The following is a 22,177-nucleotide window of genomic DNA, read 5'->3' on the forward strand; positions in this document are numbered from 1 at the left end:
CAGTTCTTCGCAGGCAATAAGATGGTTTAGGTCCTTTGCCAAATCTCAGTGTGTGGTCATTCCATAAAATTGATGAAATAAATGCACTTGGAATTCTCCAGATAGTTAATTTTCCAAAGAACTTGCCTGATTCAGATATATTCAATATATATGTAGAAAAATGTGCATTACATCAGTTTCTATTCTTCTTAGTTTTTACATCAATTCAACTTAATTCAGTTCACATTTAACTTTCAGGTATGCCAGCATCAGCTGTGCTAATTCCAGGGTGAGTTATGAAAGGCTGTAAAGAATTAAACTCACTGCTTCAATGGATGTAACACCCAGCACCACCTGCACCCCAAAGGTGTGAGGAGAGCTCTAGTGCTCACCTACCATAATTCACCACATTATCTCACAGCTGCCGAATGCTCTTCACACTGTGAAGGCAGTGGAGAAACCCAAAAGTTTGCCTGTTGGTGCACTCAATGTCTTGTGAGACAACCTCTCCCAGGCTGCACCATGGGCAGCTCCAGCAGCTGCAGTTTCCTTCCCTGCAGTCCTGGTTGGGCTGACCCATGGAAGGAACACCAGAGCCACCAACTGCCCCAGGGGAAAAAATGGGATGTAACAGGGAATGCTGCAAGGGAGGACACTCAGAAGGGGCTGGCAAAGTTTTCCAAGTGTTCTGTCTATCAGCAAAGAACCAGGAACTGAAATTTCGTGCCCCAAGCCCTCTGGTGGCAGCAGAAAAGGATCTGATTTAGCAGCTCTCCACTTGCAGAGGAAGGATCTCTGCCCCAGGAAGAAAATTCAGGTACAAACATATCCATCCTCACTTTGTTTTCTACTTTTTTTCCAATGATGCTTCTACCTTCTCCATGATTTTATGGCTTTGTTTGAAATTTCCTTTGGTGACCTGTGCAATTAACCCCCTGACAGCTGGCACATTCTGGGCCACGAGCAGGGAGCTGATGGACATCACTTGTGATATGGCTTCCACACGAAGCAACACGAGCCCCTGGGGCTGACAGGAGCTCAGCACCATTTTCCCTGAACTTTGGGGCAGAGCCATGGAAAAAACCCACAGCAGCTCTCCATCCAGCCTGCTTCCAGCCCAGTCCATCTGACCATGCAATCTGATGAAAACTCTCATGGGCAGTTACCCAAATATGCTTTAAAATTAAAAGTACTGAATGGTAGATGATACTCAACTTTTTGCTGCATTAGCCAGTGAATAACACAGAGCTAAGCCAAGGCAACAAAGAATCAGCAGAGGGTTTGTAGAAGACATTTAGTCTGCAGCACTTCACTTGGAATTTTAGAGCATACTATTGTATTTTGAAATCTACTGAAAAGGCTTTCCAGACAGAACTCATTGCTAATAAAAGAATAACAAAGAAACTCAAGAGAATATGTTATTAAATGGTTTTCCAAGAATTAAAATGGAAGGGATTAAAATGGCCCAATACAGCTAACAGCCCAATACAGTTTGTAATTAAGCCTGAACTCTCAATTGTAAGAATGTGGTTATTGAATGTAAAGAAAAAAAATTAAAAATCACTGGAGTAGTTCTTCACCTTCAGGAAGAAAAATATGAGGCAGACCAGCCCTACAGAACCAGCCAGAAAGCATTTTTCCTGTGGTTCTGATCAGCAAAAGCTACATTAGTTCCACATGGCTGAAATTAGTACAGCAGGAAGTTTTAAACACTTTGCTTTTACATCCTCAGCTCCTGTGCTGGTGCTGAGCAGGCAGCAGTGGGTGCCAGGCAGGGACACCTGGGGGTCCCCAGCATTTTGAACTCCCCAGCATAGACACAGTTCCACGGACCCTTTGTTTCAGGAATGCTCAGCTGGAAGGGCTTCAGGAGGAACCAACAGAATACGGTGGTTTCTCACAGCAGTGTGGAGTTTTCTCTTGCAGTGCACCCTGGCCTGCCCCCGACAGATGTACCCTGTAGGGCAGGATGGGAGGTAATTCCCTTCCCCAAAGCAATGAGAGGTTGTGAGGAGTCACTCAGAACTGAAACAGAACTTACAAACCAGGCTTAGAAAGAAGAGTCTTTGCAAAGACTTTCACTGACAGAAGAATTCATTCCTCCAGGTAAGAAAGCACTTTGCTGTTCCTGCAGCTTGGACTGTTGCCGCTCAGCCTTTCAGGAGGGCTGTGCTTCTGGAATTACCAGGCTAGGAACCAACATCCCCAGGGATAAGGGCAGTCTGTCCCCTTAAAAAGATCTGGTTTTCTCCAACTCTGCCAGTCTGACACCAAAGGCAGCAGTTACACAGTTACACCAATACAGATCTCATGTACTTTGTAGTAAGAATAGAATTCAACTTCTCAACTCAAAAATATCAGTGACATTTCACAGTTACTTCAGGTTATCAAACCCTGCCCTCAGGCTCCCCAGCTCCTGACTCCTGGCTGCCAGTTCTGAGCTCAGGGCTTTTGGAGCACCAGGACTCTGAGTATGCCCTTTGTTTTCTGCAGACGTGAGTCGAGCTCCAACTCCTTTTTGCACATTTGAGTCATGTTCCCAGCAACATTATAGAGAGCAACACAGCCTAACAAACTCTGGGAGGGATTGCTGGAGCTGAGCCTCACACCCAAAGCATAGAGATGTTCTGACAGGCTGCCAGGCAGAGTCACACTTCAGCACAGCACAGGATTTGCTGTTTCCATGATCTTCACTCTTAATTTGCCATACAAACCTCTGAATTACAGCTTTCCTTTTATTGTCTTTCACCTGTAGTTAAGCTCTCCCTGAAGAGCAAGGTTTGTAAGACCCACTCAAACATCTTGGGTGAGCTGACACCACACAGCAAAGACCTCAATCCTTTCTCCTTCCAGTCCAGCTGCAAATAAACTCACCCCACCCCTACATTCAATAAAAGCAGACAAGGTGTCAGAGTATCCTATGGGGAGCCAGCCATGCCAGGGAAACAGATCTGCTTGAACAGAACTGAACTTTTGTAAAACTATCCCTGCCATGGTAACACTACACACACGTGTCCATTCTTCTCACTTTAGTTCTACCTCACCTTTCATTCTGATGAAAACTCTCATGGGCAGTTACCCAAATATGCTTTAAAATTAGAAGTACTGAATGTTAGATGATACTCACTCAGTTTTTTGGTGCATTACTCAGTGAATAACACAGAGCTAAGCCAAGGCAACAGGCAAGAAATCAGCAGAGGGTTTGTAGAAGACATTTAGTCTGTAGCACTTCACTTGGAATTTTAGAGCACACTATTGTATTTTGAAATCTACTGAAAAGGCTTTCCGGACAGCCTTTTCTATGTTCCCAGGTAGTGCAGCCACCCAGGCCTTCCCACAGAGCAGTCTGTCCCCAAAGGATGTGGCTACAAGAAGCCATCAATGATCACGGATCAAAGCTGTCTCTGGTTTTCAGTGGCACAGTTCTATTCAAATTCAAACAGGTTAAAGGATGCCAGTTCTGTATTCCAGGTACTGCAAATACAGCTAAAGAGAAGCTGTAACTGGAGCACCAGTAGATTCCAGCTGTTCTTTTTTTAACTTTTGGGTCTGTTAGAGGTTTTGGTGGCATTTTTCCTCCTGCACACTGGCAAAAGATTGAGGATACACAAAAATACTGCAGTAATCACGGCAGTGTGCTACATCCCACTACCTGTGCTCGAATGTCCTGCCTCTGCACAAACAGAAAATAAAACTGCACTTGGTTCTGGTTGGGCCCCAGGTGCTTCTGCAGCAGTGAATCACTTTTTGTCTTGCTTTAGCCAAAGCATTTTCCAATTAGCTAATGAAGACTCCATCATCACGGATCTACCACAGACACTTAAGATCCTGCAAGGTCTGCTGGTTTTCCTTAGTGAAATTTGATCTCCTGATATGTACTCAAAATCCCAGTACATACACTGAATTTCCTTAGTACTTCATGGATAACATTTTAAATGCATTTCCTTAGAATAAGCCTGCTCATCCTGAGTCTCAAAACCCAAGTCTATCTCTATGCTCCTGAAGTAAACCAGGTGAAATTCTGATTTTAGACAAAGAGCCTGCCAAGGTTAGAGGTTAACACTGAACACTGTATTTTTCAAGTTAACTTACAGTGCTTGTCCCAAGCAGTTTAGTACAAGGAATTTGAAAGGACTCCCACAGCTGGGCAAGGAATACATAACTTGCTTTAAATTTCTATATGTAGAAATAGTGTATTTATTAAAACCAGAAGTGATGATTTGCCTTTTTTACATTAAGTTTCCACAAACATATTGTTCAAATCATACCCTAAATTCTTCAGTGGATGTAAACTGCCAAGTCTTGGGTATGAACAGAAATAATAACTGAGTATTTATAGATAAATATTATCTGTAAATAAATGTGTTTATAAATAACTTAATTATTATCTGGACAATGACCCTGGGAAAATTATGAGGTCATAATCCAGACCACTGCCACATTCCATGATTCAGTACAGAACTAATTCATCCAAGGGTGAATCTGTGAGCTGAAAGGCAAAGTTAACTCCTCTGTTCACCAGAAAGTTTCAACAATTCACTCTCAACTACTCATTTTTTTATTTAAAATCTGCTTTGAAATTGCATTATTGCAATAAGTAAGAAACTACAAGTGAGTCAGAGATGGGTCTTTATCACCAACTCTGTCTCTTCAGGTCATGAAGTTCATCAGAGCGTCCTAAACTATCTGCAGTATTGGACCAATTTTCATTAAAAAAAGACTTCTGATTTTTTCACATTTATCAAACATGCACTTCAATGTTTAATTGTATTTATTCTAATTAAAGGATAACATTCATGTCAGAAGAGTTGACAACATTCTGCTCAAAGAATGAAGTAAATTTACCAATAGTCTAGAGAATTCTTTCATATTCAGGAAAGCTCATGTGGTGCCTTTTGGCCTAGAAAATAGGATAGTTGGGGGTTTTGTTGGTTTTCAAAGACAGCTTTGAAAAGTTTTCATCCTGCTCAAATTTGCTTTTCCAGCACCAGCACGGCTTTCAAGAGCATTTCAAATGTTTCTACAATAAGTGCTGCCAATAAAGACACCGAGATGTTTGCAGACCCCATGTTCCCCCCTTTCTAATGAAATCAAAGCTCAAGTGAGCAGGGCTGCCAGGAACACCTCTACAAACAGAATTATTTCTACACCAAGTAAAGCAAAGGCACAAAGAAACACAAATCCAGGTCAAGAAGATACTAAGTGCAGCAGAGAACTGAGAAAGATGCAACATTCCCTAATTGAGCATTCTAAGAAATTAATTTAAGTCTAGTACATGGAAAAAATGGTGTTGGTAATTTCAGACATCTGTATTTCTTTATTCTGAATAACACAGAGATGAGCCAGATAGTTACTGGGTTGTGAAACACTTGCAACAATCAAGTTGACAAGTGTTTGACAAGTTGGGTGCCATTTCTGTTTGTTAACTGATCAATGTCAAGATCTACTGGTTATTATTAGATTTTATTTGGTCAAGATCTCTGGTAGCACCATGGAAAATATAATCCCAGTTCACCCTCAGCACTCAGCTGGCAAGAGACTGGACAGAGAAGGAGAGGCTCAGGTTTGACTAATCTGAGCTGAGCAAGGCAAAACTTCCATCAAAGCTCCTTTTTCTTCATTCCCAACAATCCCCTGGGTTCTGTCTGTGTGTAAAGCACCAGCTCTCAGCACAGAAGAGCTGGTTTGTTCTAAAAACCATTACTGGGGAGGTCAGTCAAAGTCCACAGCAGGCAGGGCCAGCCAGCCAGAGGGGTTTGTATCAATCATATGGAGAGGCTGTGGGATAAACAATGTATAAATTAAACTGCTTTTAAATGATACTTAACGTTTGTGGAGCTGTCTTTGTGTCTGCTCATCTGATCTAGGGAAATTTGCCTCTAACCACAAGCCATGGCTCTGAACCCTACTGGAATCAGCAAACGCTGGGATAACCCCTGGGAGGTCAGTTTGGGGCTGGGAAGAGGCAGCAGTCTGGAGTTTATTCTGCCAAAAATGTCAGCATTTCAGAGGTTTACCTGTTCTGTGTTGGGAAAACACAAAATCTTTCACACAGGAGAAGAAGGTCAGTCCACCCCACACCCTCACTCATTAAAGGTGAGATTTATGGCCCAGCCAGCCCCAAGGGCAGAGCTCCACACTGGGCACCCCTCAGTGAGGTGGGAAATGTTTGATCCCTCATTCCATCCCTCATACCCCGAGCAGCTCCAGCAGCAGAGAGTGACAATGTCCCCACACACAACAGGTTTCTTGGCAGTCTGGGAGACTCTTCAGCCTTCCAAGCCAGAATCCAGATTATTTTTTCCCCCATTTCGATGAATCAACATGTTTCCAGTAAAAACCAGTTCAATAAAATAAAAATGCCTCTCCCTGACTCCAGTTCTGGAGTCTACCCCATCTTGCCACAGCAATTTCTCAAAGAAGTTGGCTGCAGCTGGATGTGTTAAATCACACACTCCTCACACCAGACCTAAAATATTTTGCCAGCATCTACCCCAAGCCTAAACAAGGAATTTTGTGTTTTTGGCACTTAGGCTTGGAGAGTAGCAGGAACAGATTGCTCCTCCAGCCGTTAGATACCAAGAACCTGTAACACAAATAAAATCAACTTCTGAAGGCCTAATTTAACTTCATAACAATTTACAGCATCATCCTACTAGCGCAGTAAAACCTGCATCAAACTACCAGGAGTGTGTGTGTATATATATATTTCAACATACATCTAAATTATTTCACATAGAGATTCCACTGAACAAGGCACCAAGGTGAGAGGAAGGCTGCAGAACTATGCAGAGATTTTTCTGCATTTCCACTAAGAGATTTGCATTTAAGCAACTACAGGTTTTATCTGAGCAACACCTTCCTCACATAATCCCCTTCTGCTTGAAAAATGTAAAATTTATTATTTGATCTGCTGCGTTAAAACACTGATGGATTCCTGCTTCAAAGTCCAGAGAATTTATTGTGTGGGTTTTTATTCCATTGACCTCCTCATTCCATAGAGTCTACAAATGCTGTTTTCATCACTGCTGGGATACAGGACAAGGAAAGGAAAATGAGAAAAAACACTTCCAAGTACTTTTTAAAAATACACTGTTACTTTTAACTCTACAATTTCAACTTGAAATAATGTCAAAAATTCAATGTTCTGAAAAATACCAAAATCCAAACATCATATGGGAATCCTTTTCATCCAACAGACAAAGGCACCACACTTCCAATCCTACCCTATAGTTTTAGGATAAAGGATTAGGTGTATCAGTATTAAAAACACTCTCACTGATATCTAATTTAACTGAGATTCTGAAGAATACATTTTCAGTTCAGTATCTCCAGGCTTTGATAGGATTAATCCTCCTTGTTTATATTGCTGTATTGCACACACATTGCAAATGAAAGAAAATGAATTTTACTTCCCTCCAGGAGGAATCATTGGCTAAGACAGACTGAAGGAGCAGATAAGAATTTCTATCTTTTCAGTAGGACTTTGAGTGTGACCTTTCCTAAGAGGAATAGGTATAAAGTCACTCAGTTGGACTCCACACAAGAAAATAAACTTTATCTTGGAGATTTTCCACAGACTTTAACCATGTCTGGATTATTTATGTTAGAAGAGTTTCAATGACTGGAGCACTACTATATTATTACTGTATTATTTTAATTGGAAAGTTTCAGTTTTCTGACTAAATAAGGGCTGTTCTTTCCTTCTGAATATATATTTTTTAAAAAGGCACACAAAAAACTACCTGCCCATCACTTCTTATTCAATAAAAAATATCCCAAACTTGCCAAAATAAAAGAGATCCTAGGATAGTATCAAATTAGTCCCTGTTACATTGCATCTGAAAAATACTGTCCCACTGGAGCAAGCTGGTGATGGATGACAAAATTTATTCTAACATGATTTCTGCTCAAAGGAGTAAACCAGACATTAAGTAGATACCAAATCCAGAGGTTTCCCCCAAGAAATTCTGAAATCAAGAATTAATTCTTTTTATTCAAGTCCCTCAACCTGGAAGAAAATGTTGAGAGCTGCAGTGTCAAAAAAAAAAAAGCTTTTGCATGTCAAATGTCCATTTGCATTTACAGAAATGTTTTTCAGCTGCTGACCTAACCCATCCATTTCAATTGCCTGGACATATCATAGTAACAATATTAACTAGAAAGAAGAAAGTTAATCACTGCAGGGAAGATGAGAGTGTGATTTCACAGCAGGAGGACTCTTCCCAACATCAGCTCCTTCCTAACTAGCAGTGGGCATGGGGTGTCCATGAGTCAATCCAGAGAAGTGCATTCACTAAATCAGAGTGATTTGTACCTGTACCATGCACAGAACACAACCCAAAATGCAACAGGAAAACCCCCATCTTTAGAGAGAAGCCCTAAAGCATTGGAAGTTAATCCTGTGCTCCTCCTCGAGGACTGTGATGGGTTTGGTGAAGCCCCAGCAGAGCTCGAGTGACCCAAACCCCCCAGGATCTCCTGCTGCCCACCAGGGTCTGTCTCCCAAACTGCTCAGCACTCCAGGCCAGGAGGACACAAATCATTCCATCAAACCTCACCAGCAGGCCTTGGGTGAGCTCCTCATGACCTCAATCAGCCTTCTTGTGCTCTTTGTGTGCCACATGAGGAACCCACAGTTTGCTCCTGGCTCTCTCTGTGCCTTCATACAAAACTTGCCTCCTGACTCATGTTTACTTCTCATCTGGAGTTGGGGCTGGATAATTCAACACATTGTCCTTCCGGGGCTTAAATTTCTCCCAAAAGCTAGCACATAATTACATTTAATGAAATGCCTTCACTGAAATCAATCTGTTGATAGTTTCCAGGACCGAAATTCTTAAAATTATCTTTCCTTGATAATTGCATTTAAAAAACATGAAACAAACAAAGCCCACGTCGCCACCAATAAAAATAAAGCTCTTAAGCACACAGACTGATCAGTTTATCTGACAAAGATGAAATCCACCCAAAGGGTCTGACACAAGGATCTATGGTGAGATACCATGTACAAACATCACTGACTTCTATCACTTCTCTTCACACCTTTTTTCCAACATGGCTCATACTGAAGACATGCCTTGACCTTCCTGAAATTTGTGGAATTTGAGGAAGAAAGCAACAAAAACCAACACAACATCCCCAGTCCTGGAAAATACCCTAAAACCTGAAAAATACTGCAAAAAGAGAGAGAGCATTTTGCAGTTTACAGTTACAAATATATCTCTAGAAATTGTTTACACTGATGGCATGAGAACAACAGAAGTTAAACATGTTTTAAGTATGCCAAGGCTAAATGACTGTCTCTGTTTTCCACATCCAGATGGCTGCTTGTTAGAGCCTAAGGAAATGAGAAAGGGGACAATGGAAGTGCTAAACTCATAAAAACTGAGAGTCTCTAAAGGAACACATTTTGAGAAAAAGTCACTGTGATTTGCCACTTCCTTCCTCAGCCAGCTCTCACAGGCCCTGAGAGCCCAACAACCCAGGACATGATCTGTTCTAGCTCGTGGACAGCTGTCCCCTAATCCCCCTACTCAGGGAAAAAGCCCAACAAAAACAAGTTAAGGAACAAAGGAAGGAAAAGAAGTGTGTGTCCTCATTGTCACAAAACATCCTTCTTTTCTGTTCCAGGTACCTAGTTTAAAAACCATTTACATGTCCAAGTCTTTAACCCTACAGCTGAAGTTTCCTGAGAAAGGGACTCCAAGTGGAGAAACAGTTGCTGCAAAATATCTCCTCCATTGTTCCCCATGAAATTGGGGTACTACACATCAAACCTGTGCACTGCAGTGATGGGAGTGTGCATTTACACCTTTTAACTCCTCACGGCATTACAAAATCACAGCAGATATGTTGGAAGGAGAATGAGGACTCTAGAGTGTCTCAAATGTTTCTGCAACACCAACCTGGAAGTCTGCACATTCAGAGCAACCCATTCCAGCTAAAATCCACCCATGCATACCTGAGGAGACACCTGTGCCATGGATTCTGCTGTGTCTGACCAGCAGAATCCTTCTACTTCATCCATCAGCAATGATATTTCAGATCAAGCTAACTGGCATCAACAAAAAGACCATGTCATCTGGAAACTCAGAGATTTTCCTCTTGAAATGGAGAGGCAACAAACACAAAACTCCCTAAAGTGATTTTCAGAATGTTTTTTTCTTTCTTCACTCCAAATAAATCGAAATTTCATCTTCTGATCCAACAATTCTGTGTAGGATCCAAGTCAGAAATGGCTACAGCTCAACAATCATTAAGCTGAGACCATTCATTAGTGCACGGATGACTTCTTACATGAAATCTTGCTTCAGGAAGAAGATGCTCAGAAGAGCAATTAAGAGGAAGAAAGTACTCCCAGTGCAAGTATTTCTAATTTTGTCCTGAAGTGACACTGGAGGATTCCTAGCAAAGCCATCTCTTCCTCTTCTCTGAAGAGCAGGCCAGAGGCACAGTTTCAAACCAGTGGGAATCTCTTTTTATGGAGTATTTAACTGGCAGCTCAAACTTCTTTATTCTGCAAAAGCAATGACTTAAACACAATAAAACCCAATCCAAAGAACTAAACTAAAATAAAAAGGTACAACTCTAATCCTGTTTATCAGACCTCAAGTGCCCTCTCTACCAACTGAATGCACAATCCTCATTTCTGAGTAATAATTTCATGTTGTTTCAGGCTGTGTTTGTGTGTCAAATTGTTTTGGAAGCTCGAGTTTGTTTTTCCTGAAGAGCTGGTGTGCCAGCACAGAGCATAAATAATGCTCAGCTTTCCAGCAGCAATATGGAAGGCAGGGAGTGTGGAGGAAACAAGAACTGCAGCTGTGCCAGCCCCAGTAACCCTAAACTCCAGTTCACCAGCCCCATTCGGGTGATCTATTTGCTGATCCACAGTCAATAAAAGGCTCTATTTTGGTTCAGAGCTGTTTACTGCTGCTGATATTTAATGGCCTGGCAGAGGAGAAAGAGCAAAGAGAAATGCATCTCCAGGCATCTCCAAGACAGGTTTGTGTCCCACGTGGGGACAGCTGGGACAAGCCCAGCTATAAAACAGGTGATGAAAGGGGCAGAATGTGGCAGCAACAGGAGACCTGTGTGTGCTGATGAGGGGCACCGCTGGCTGCCCACAAAGTCCCCTTCTCTTAAAGAGAGAATTGGGAGAGAATACATAAATGTACAATATTTACAAAGTATTATATTTTATATTATTTATCTAGCTAGTTATAGCTGTCTGATTAAATACACAGATTTTAACGTGTGTTAAAATTAAACACATTAAACACCCTTTCTGTTTTCCATTTTGCCCATTTAATATGGTAACTACAGACACATATCTAGTTGGGTGGTGGGGCTGGGTTTTTTGCTGTTGTCATCTTTGGGGATTGGTTGTTTAGGTTTCCTTTTCCCTTTATTTTTCCTTTGTAATTCAATATATGAGGCATCTTGTTTGTCTTTTCCCTGCTACTTTTCCCAGCTTCCCATCTCTTTCAAACCTGAAATCTTCTCATGTGTCTCCAGCTCTGGGAAAGTTGCAGACTGACAAAGTAACAACAGCTTTTCACTTCATGCCTTTCTAAAACATGTGTATCAGCAATTTGAGTGGTTTGGGTTTCTTTTAAACAAAGTAAGATAAAAATAAAAAGTAACTTCCCCCCCAAGAAACTGACACAGAAAATGTTTGGGTTAGTTTGTTTGGCTTTTCTTGTTTTTCTTTTGGCCAGAAAACTGTTGGTTCTAAAAGTTAACTGTGCATCTAGCAGTATGTCACAAGCAAAAGGGATTGTGATATAGAAATATTGATTAGAAATACTGATATTCTTCCTGTCTCCTCTGCATTGCTTTTACAGTAAAAACTTCAACCAGTATTGCAATCACTATACATCAATATTTGGAATATTGCTTTGTTGCCAAAATCTTCAAACATATGCCCTACTACTAATTTGTAATGATAATATATATTGAAATATTAAAGTTATTTTTGGATGTGTTAGACATCCAAATTAGATATTTGGATGTGTTATCTCCAAATAGCTCAGATGTAATTAAGCTGAAGTTATTTACATATGAAAACACTCAACAGAGTTATGTGGGAGTCAGAACTCCCATTAATGGGGCATACTGTAAGTGTCACATCTTTGCTCCATGTTAGAATTATTCAGTAAGTTCCTACTAAACAACTTGTGACCATGAAAATCGTTTTAAAGCAAGAAAACGGAACACTAGAAGTTTATCTTTTATAACTGCTACAGACCACAAAATTCACTTCAAAAAGAAACATCATGAAAGCCAACACAATCCCATGGAACTCCTCTGTATTGACAAAAAGAAATTTTTGGAGAACATTCACTGGCACACTTCCAAGCAGCTCTCACTGCACTGATGAATACTTTGACAGGGATAGTAAAGATACAGTTGTGTTCTAAACACCTCTTTTCTCCTCAGGGTGATGTTGCCTCATGTTATACAGAGGAAAGGAAATGACAGCAACAAGTTTAGCTCGTGGAAATGCAAGTGTGTATTCCAGTCCAGAGTCTAAAGGGTGATGGGAAAGACATTGGTAAAATACAGAGGGGAGAAAATCAGCTGAGAAACTGGAAAGGGCTTTTCACCCTACAGAGCGTCTACAACAGTGTCTTACAAAACTGCTGAACCATCAGAAGGATGTGAAGGCACCTTTCTCACCATTACGGCACATTTTCAGTTGTCACTTTACCTTTCTACAACATCCTCTCCATTCCAGCAGGTTGAGCTGTCCCTCATGACCAGGTCTCCATCACAAAGCCTCTCTGCTATGGAGGCGTAGAAGGTCCGGGACCGCTTCATGTAATTGATGAACTCTCTGCAACGTAGGGAGAGAACATTCAACACTACAGCAGTGAACTCAGCATTGAACCCCTGCCAGCCCAGCCCTCCACCAGAGCAACACTCAGCAAATAACTAATCTGAATTAATTTCTATTTCTAGTGTATTTTTACTCCTTATGGATCACCCAATTTTACTTAGTCTGGTGTAAGCACCAATGTGCTAAAAGCACACATAAAGGGTGCTTTTAGCACATTGTGGTAACATGGCTCTCACTAAATCTGAGAAAAGGCTACACCTATTCTTTATAAACAGATTAAAAAACATTTAGAAAATATCAGAATAAAAGGCATGGACAGTACAGACAGTGTATTCCTGATTACTGTGTATGGAAAAATGCCTTGAGGGCAAACTGATGCTTTTTTAATAATCTGATTATACCTATAATATATACCTGGCTGAGGTAGCCACGAAAACAAACTAACAAATCAAGTGTTAATTCAGCACACAACTGAGAGGTTTCAGAATAATAAATCACCCCACTGCAGTGCTTTAGGAACTCCCGTTTGGTTTGTTACAGATCTGCAGAACAAGACTCAGACACAGACTGAGCTGGAGCAATCTCTGAGCTCTGTGCTTGTCTCAGGGCTCATTCAGGTTTGCAGTGTTGCAGCCTGGCAGGTGCCTGGGGTACAGCTGGATGGAGCTGGGCACAAACCAGCCAGGATTTCTCACTCCTCAGCAGCAACAGGTGCTTTAAACAACATCCAAGTCCCCTGGGAAATATCCATCCCTGCAAGGCTGAAGCAGTGGCCATCTCTCCCCACAGCTATCTTTATACTTTCTTTACTCTTTCTCCAGAGTGTTTAACATCCCATTTATCTTCTGTGATGAAATCCTGCTCTAGATAAATCACTCATCACACGCTCCTAAGTAACTAACTTAGTCTAACAGAGCAGGAAAGCTGGGATCGAAAGCAAAGAAAAAACCAGGAATTTGGGGGCTTACAAAGAGGTAATCAGCATTTTTACCTTGTGAGTACCAACTTATAAATAAGAGCTCTGAGTAAAGCCAGCCCAGCCAGAAGGTTGGCTGGCAGAACAACCTAAGAGGATCAGTTCCAAAAGGAAACACAGATGCCAAAGATTTTGCAGGCTCTAAGTCAGAGTCTTCTTTGAAGGAGGAAGCCAGCATCCTTTTAAGAGCCTAAAGCTTGCCTTACTCAGCTCACCCCTGAAGGTTTCAACTCCTTTGCATTCTCAGCAGAATGGGGCTCTGACATTTCAAAGCAGCATCTCAGCAAATGCAGAATTCTCTGTCTGACTCTCAGTCTTACTGAGTGAAAATATTTACTTTTTATCACTATAAAACTAAACACACCAGGGGAGAAAATGCAGTTTCCCAGTGCCCCACAATGTAAAAGCAGCAATCAAAGTATTCCAGCTCCTAGATTACAGCTGGAGATGAGGTAGGTGTAGAGAGAACAAAGGATGTCACCTTGTTTTCATTCTTACCGAGAGATTTTTTTCAAACTTCTTGATTTGTCATTCTTTGAAGCTTTCAGAGGCAGAGAACTGGAATAGGCCGGGGAGAATAAGCATCAATCAGGAGAGGTTGGGGAGTGGGGGAGAAGCAGGAATTCAGGCAAATGAAGAAAAGAAATGAGAAACAAAAGAGAAAAGTAAAAATTATTTGAAAGGAAGCTCACCAAGCACATGCATAGGACAATATAAGAAAATAAATAAGGAGAAAAATTATCCTGAGATTTCTGCAAAGTATACATGCAATCAAAAACATCAATTCAATACTGGAAAAAAGTCCAACTGAGACTGTTTATCCCATTTTCAAGTAAGAGCAGAATTACAAATGCAGTGCACACAGCAGAAAGTTGAAAATAAATTCAGTGGTACTTAAATTAAGTGCAACTGATTCCAAATGGAAGGACTGTAAATACGTGAAGCTGTACAAGAAAACAATGGCAAACAGTTTAGAATGAGAACCATGGGAAGGGGGATACAAACCAGCAGCATTCATGTTCTAGTACAATGAACCATTTACTGCCTGTTAGTAAATAATATAAATACAGGTATTTTTTGCTGTTCTGAGATTGCACCACTGAAAAAACACCCAACTTTGCAAAACTGGAGATACAGACTTTCAGGCTATAGTGGAGGAAGAACTGTGGATATGCCCCATGTGATTATTTAGTGTTCTTACTGGACAGAGCAAACACCTTCAGCAGCCTGAGGACACACAGATGATGCAGCTTTGCCATCACAGTTCTGGCAGCTGATGGCAGAGTGGCCACAGGACAGGAGGGACCTGCACTGACCATCAGGGGAGTGGCTCCTGCCTGCAGGAACTGGCCACAGGACAGGAAGGACATGTTGGAACCCTGGAGGCTGAGAATTTCAGGCTTTCTGTGCTAAAAGGTGCTGCCCCTCAGGAAGCACCACATTTGACCTGAGGCCATGGAACAGACTCCTGAGATTGAGTGACAGCACTGGGGGTGTGGGCGTGTGGTTTGAATAGAATTGTGTGATCTCACAGGGTGAAAAACCTGAATTTGGGATTTTAGTATATAATCATACATGTGAGTCCAGACGGAAGACTTTGGACATTGAGTCCTTTTTCTTTACCACCTTCTTCCTTCTTCTTCATGGGTTTAGCTGGTTTTCTGTAATTAGCTAACGAAGTCTGCATTGCAGACTTCAAGTAGTTATTGGGTTTAAAATAAAAATAATTTCAGTGGCATTTCATAATTGGATAGATTGTCCTTGAAAAGACTGGGTAGAGATAGAGAAGTTCTCCATTTTATCTCATTTCTCTAACTTACTAGTTAGAGCTCAGGGCTCCTGAGTCTGTAATATAAATAAGAAATAATGAACATCCAAGTCCCAACTCAAAACCTGCATCTCCTGTATTTCAGTCTCAGCTTTGGCAGTGGCTGAAAAGAAGCCAAAACCCCAACACAGGGACTTGCATTGACCATCAGGTGAGTGGCACCTGCCTGCAGGAATTCCAACACAGCCTCTCAAAAAAAACAAATGAAAATTTGTAACAGGGAAAATCTGGATCAGCTGAAACTTTGGCCCTGGCCAGTACTTCACATGCATCTGACATTAATAACCTGGTTTGTACTAGCACTTTATTACTCAAATGTTAATAAAATCATGTCATGTCTGAGCCAATAGACAGTTTATTTTAAATGAAATAGGTATCATTGACTTCAAACATTCCCAAAGGAATTCCTAAATTATTGATTTTAAGATGTATAAAAGGTTTGTAAATTCATGCCATAATAAAGAAATCCCAACAAAATATAATTTCCAAGGCTTCTTCCTCCAGTCAAGGACCTAATATGTTACAGTTCTTTGTTCAACATATTTTATACAGAGCTCTGTAAGCAGTCTGTGTTTAGTGGTTTGAAATGTTCCATGGAGCAGAGATGTTAAAGGCAGGTATTCAGCTTTGCTGGGAGACCAGAGCCTGACCAGAACAGTTCTTTGTGCTGAACTCAGCAATAACATTCCAATTTACTGAGATTCTGTACATGCCATTTACATTCCCTGTACCGTCATATGGTTTCAATTTTCTTGTCATCTCTATTACATGTTATAGTAACCTCCACACTAAAAAATGACTACAGCAGCAATGCGGCCAGTTTCAGTTAATCCCTGACTATGATTGTGTAATGGTAAAAAAAAAAAAAATCATCAATTTTATGCTTTCCAGTTTAATAATAGGAAATGATTTCTTGCAAAATCATGCAACATTTATACAAGTTTCAGCTTCTTTCATTATTTTCCCTGACACTTAAGTGATGCATAACAAAAAAAATGCAGGAATGGAATGCAGAGTAAAATCAAGAGAGATGGAAAATCTCCCAGGAACTCATGAGAGTAAGAGGAGAAAAAAGGGTTCAACTATCACAGCAGAGGATCCAGTTGCTCTGTGTATGCGGGGATCTTGCAGATCTGGCTGTGCAGGAGAGAGAAGGGTGGGGAGGCTCCAGCCAGACCCCAAACACCTCCCCCTGAAGCACCACGTCAGGCCAAGGGACCCCATTTCACAACCCCACGTGTCCTGCACCAGCAGCCCTGGCTCTGCCCTGCAGATGAAACCAGAGTTTCTCCAGCTCCTTCGAAAAGGAGCCCAACTGTTCGTGTGGCCAGGCAGAGACTCAACACCTCTGGAGCAAACCCCCATGTGAGGCTGGCTGGCTCTGGGGTTTAAGGGCACCCCTGAGCAGGCTGGACACAAGAGAGGAGAGGCCACTTGGTTGTGGTTTCTCCTCCAGATGTGCCACCTACAGAGGTTCTTCTCTTGCAGCTTGGGAATGCTCTGACACATAAGGGAACGAGCCACAGATTTTCTGTTTACTTGGAGAGTGTTGGCCCATTCCTTCTCTTTTTCCTTCTTGACCCTAAAAGGCTGGAGTTGTTCCATACTCCCCTTGAGTCAAAGGATCATTTGGAAGGATGTCTATTACCCAGACCTACAGACAGACTCAGCAGGGTCAGGGTGACCTCGCACCTGAACTGGCAGCAGCTGACATTATTGCTCTCCATTGCTTAAAACTCCCACAAGGAGAGGCTTCACAAAAAATTCGTGTAATTACTCTCATCATCTGGTTCCCCTGTAGCAATTTTCTGTCTCTCGAAGTGCATTTTACACAACCCGCTGCAGAAATTATTTCACTCATGTATTATAGATTTTTATTATCTTAAATTGATTTTTATTGATATCATATGTGATTAAATGATGGAGAATGAACAACACAGTGATGCAGCCAATCAATGTGTCTTTCACTCTATGGTTTCACAATTGTTTCCAAGAGGCAGAAGTACAAGCTCCAGGCCATGTGTTTTATAGGAATTTGTGGAGAATAGCTTCACATTTTCCACTTCTTACTATTTATGGCATATTTCCATCATTCATTTTTGGTGCACAGGCTCTCCACAATACCTATCAACACTGTAATTCAGTCATTTTTCATGCTAATTATATATAAGCAGGGACTTAGTTTAGATTTTTTGGATAAATTAATTTTCAGTGTGCAGACCAATTCTGGGAAACTGTCTAATTTGCAACTCATTAGTTTATTCTCTTTTCCACTTACAAGCCTTACATTTTAAAAGGTCAATATCCAAATAATTCTAGATGGTTGGGAAGGGGAGGAAACAGATACTCAAGTGAGAAAGAGCAGCTTTCATGCCACTGAACACACAAATCTGCAACTGTTTAAGAGATCACCTGTTGACAGGTTGGCAATTCTGGCTTTTGGGCTGGTTGTGTTAAGCCCTAGCCAAGTCAGTGTGTTACACAGAAGATGGCCCAGGGCTCTGTGCTGTTAAAAGCCTATTTCAGCAATTGTACTACAACTGTTTGGATTTTTACTCCTGAAGTTATTAATTTAATTTCTGTAATGCTCCTTTTTTCTGATTATGCATGGTAAAAATTGATTAACTCCAAACACTAGCAAAAATTGTTATGGTTTGCTTTTAAATTACAAACGGATAACAAATTATCACTATCACTCGAAAACTTCACTTGCTGTTATTACTTTTATCTTTTAAAACAGTGTTTGCTCCATTCATGGAAGCTGAGAATTAAAACAGAAGTGGATAAAAATCTCATGTTCCCAACTGAAATGCCAGAAGCCAGTCTGCAGAAATGTTCACACAGCTGTCTGTCATCTACTTAGCCAACAGACACACACTGACTGCCTGGGCACTCCAGATGCAGCTTTTGGACAGAGGTAAGCCCAGCACAGTCACTCTGAGGTGGCTTGTTGCAGAGTAACTTTGCTCTTACAGGGGACAACGTGCCAGCCAGAAATAGGCACTGGAGTTTATGGGCAGTTTGCTCTGACATCTACTCATGTATCCTGAGTGGGATTGAAAAAAAATCCTTTCCTACAATGTATAGAAAGCCAATTCAGGAGCTACACAAGGTAAAGTGACAGAAAAATGGAGGAGATCTGGGATACTCCTGTCCAGGCCATGGCAGTACTCAGCTGTAGGTGTCTCAGATGGGGCACAGCTGAAGAACAAAAGCCAAGATGGACACAACAAGCCTAAAAAGAACTCCTTCAGCTCTTTCTCTGACATGTAACAAATCAAATAGATTCCAAAGGGTCTCATCACTCCTGCCCAGTCCAGTGGAATCAAGGACTGATGTGGTGTCAGGGTGATGAATTTTTCCTTTTCACCCCTTCCTCCTTCCCACTTCTGCCCCTGGATGAGCTCATGTCCTTACAGACCTGGCCAGTTACATTTTAAATACTTCAGACTCAGCACTGGAAATCAGTTTCCTTAGACTTTGAGGAAAAGCTTTCACTATTTGCACAGAAAGATTCTGGAAATAATGAACATGTGGGTGTTAAGCAACAATTCCAAGTCTGGCCCTTCCTGGATAGAGCCACAATGTGATGCCACAGAGTCACCTGTGTGACTGCCAGTGATGGCAGTGGCTGGAAGCCACACAGAGGAGGTGACAGAGCTGTGCCTTTGGCTTAAACACAGCAAAGAACCAACAGCACAGATAATGAGCCTGAGGGTTTGTTTCAAAGCAGCTGCAGCCTAGGGTTACCTTCTTTTATTGTTCAGGCTGGTGTGAGCCATCACAAATGTCTGGGTTTCAGTCACTTCCTTCACTGGCACAATATTGGCTGATGACAGGTTCCCCTCCTGCTGTTTGGGCTGTCCACACACTTTATCCACCTGCAAGAAAGGGAGGGAAAGGGAAACAGGGTGTGAGTGGAGAAACTGACTTACAACCCCACAGAAGTCTGCCTGCTCCCTGCAGTCTGTGTTCACTGCACAAGAAAGAATAGAAAGGATTCTCCTTCACGCAGATGGAAACAAATGTCTTGCAAAAGAAGGACCAAATTCCAAGGTAGGGCAAAGAACACCAGGAAGTCAGTAGTCATGTATTTGTCAGTGGCCACCTGGACTACAGCACACCTGGAAAGGCTGAAATAGGGGCTGATGAATTACTGGCAAACTGAACTTCCATTCAGAAACATACCTGCAGCCTAAAGGTACACGGATTTTGGTGGAACATCTGCCCCATGCATGAAGAGCAGAATCTATCTGGAGTTTAAAGGAGCTTGCAATCAGAAGATAACAAATTCTTCCAGCCTTTAACCAGCCCATGTAGCATCCCTCAGTCCTCACTGCCCTTCCTGAAGCCTCTCACAGGGATTTAGTGTCAGTCCAGAAGAAAGCAAGCCTGAGTTTATCCTTCCTGCACTGTGGATCTGACACTGCTTGTGTGTCCTGACACATTTATTTGCTGTCACAGCTTTAAGTGACAATAGGAAGACAAGTCTCTTCCCTTTCTAATCCACAAATGAGTAACCTCTGAAGTTTTACCTAAACTGAAATCCCCGAGCAAACACAGAGACACAAAGGAAATCCTGCTCTGGGCACGGTCACCAATGACCTGAATCCCACAGAATCCATCATCCCACACAGCTCTGGGTTTGGGATCCCTTCTGCAAGATCCCACAGTAACCAGCCAGGGTGAGATGGGTTCCTGCTGCTCTGTGCACTTCCCTGCATCTTTAGAACCCTCAGGAGTCTGCTGAGTGTTTCAGCCCCACAGGTGACTCCAGGTAACTTTCTCTGTCCCTTTGCATCACACCATGATGCAGATGTCAGCATAAGCACAGCACAGTTGTCTCTGCCTCAGCCCATTTCCTCCAGGAAAACCACGACTATGAGAAGCTAAGACATCCTCCTCCGAAAACACAGGCAAACAATGTGGAAATTTGGAAGCTCTGGAGGCATGACAGCTCCTGTCAGCTTTACTTGTATGATTTCCAGCCCAGTCCAGTATAATATGCTGTGAAGAATCTAAAACTGCAGCAATTGAATGGGAACACACTGGAATAATCCTGACACATCTCCAGCAGCCAGGGTGGGAGCCAGCTGCCTCACTCAACACCATGCACTGTGTATATTGGTCTGATCTCACCAGGGACCAGCACAGCACTGTTTTAAAATACAGCTTTGGGAAATTAAAGAGTCTGTATCAGTCCCTTCTAGAAAAGGAAAAAAACACCACTCTATGCAAATGAAAATATCAAACAAAAAAGCCTTTTTACCCCTCTGGAGCTGGACAGAGGGTATAACACAGCTGGACCACATTCCTGCACAGGATGCTCTCTCCCCTCCACCCCAGGCTCCCCAGGTCTCCCACAGCACACAGACCCCAACTCCCAGCACAGGTCTCTGCAAAATCCATCTCAGATTACATCATGTCACTAAAGTTCATGTCTTCAAATTACATACACCTCAGATTTTGTCACTGTGCATTGGAGACAGTTTTTACCAACTAAAATCAGAGTGGTTTGCAAAAGCAATGTGGTTCTCATATACATAAGTGATGGAGAATTCCAAAGTTTTTTGTTTTTCCTGAAAGAAGATTCAAAGATATTTTAGTCATAATTTCTGTTGTGAATCAACAGTTTAAGCCTCCAACTGAAAACACCAAGTTTGTTTTGATTTGAAGGTTTGATACTATAGAAATGACTCTAGATTGCCCAGGTTTCAGTATTTTCCATGCCAAACCTATGCTTTAGGGCTTTCTTTTTAAGCAGCAGTAACAGTTTCCTGCATATCAAACAAACCACATTATTTGAAGGAAAAAATTTTCTCAGTGGAAAATTTTAACCAATTCTCCTCCATTAAGAATAAAGTTATTTGTTACATAAAGGGGCAAACTACACTTGGTTTGTCACACAGCCTTTCAATGCCTTCCTTCTCAGTCCAGCTCCCCCAGCTGCTCCCAGGTCAGGCAGTCTCAGCCCCTCTAGGGGGGTTATCCATGTCTGGCATATTTGTTTCAGATTTTCAATGAGTTCAACAAAAATAGGACTTTTAGTACTTTTTTTAATATGGACTAATTTTCACATCTCTCTGATGTGTATTTTTCTGCAATATAAACCAAGAGAAAATCCTGAATTTTACCAGCTAATTTGAGCAGTCCCAAAGCTGATGGCACAAATGAGAACACTGAAATGTATGAAAAACCATCTCAACTTCTAGATGGGATATTTATGAAAAATTAGATAATGTTGTGTAAACTGAAAAGCATGAGGCCAAACACCCAAAAAAGTGTTTTCTGGAAGTGCAACATCTGGGATCTACTGCTACAAGTTCCCTGTGTGTTCACAGTGAGGACACAGAGTTTCCCCCCATCCCAAAGGCTCCACACAAGTGCATTGACAGTTTAACCCAGAGCTTGTTAATCACCACCCACAGGAAATGGGGAATTTCTTGGATTTTTTTTTTAAAAACCCATTTCTTGGGTTTTTAAACTTAAAATAAGTCTGCCAATCTTAAATTACAAACTGACAGAAAATCATCCCTGGTTAATGGCAGGACCC

At 41.6% G+C, this 22,177-nt stretch overlaps 1 protein-coding gene across 1 annotated transcript in view; it reads right to left on the reverse strand.

The window, feature by feature from the left end:
- LOC310913389 (glypican-5-like) overlaps positions 1-22,177 on the reverse strand; it is a gene marked incomplete at its 5' end in the record, with an annotated part of 336,550 nt that overhangs the window by 202,982 nt on the left and 111,391 nt on the right. Inside the window, 3 exons of the mRNA XM_083868783.1 lie at positions 12,692-12,817; positions 14,295-14,354; positions 19,375-19,505. Of these exons, the coding sequence (XP_083724909.1) occupies positions 12,692-12,817; positions 14,295-14,354; positions 19,375-19,505 (317 nt within the window). The remainder of the gene's footprint in view (positions 1-12,691; positions 12,818-14,294; positions 14,355-19,374; positions 19,506-22,177) is intronic.

Source organism: Zosterops lateralis (assembly GCF_965231275.1).
Source record: "Zosterops lateralis genome assembly, chromosome: 10".
Lineage (NCBI taxonomy): Eukaryota > Metazoa > Chordata > Aves > Passeriformes > Zosteropidae > Zosterops > Zosterops lateralis.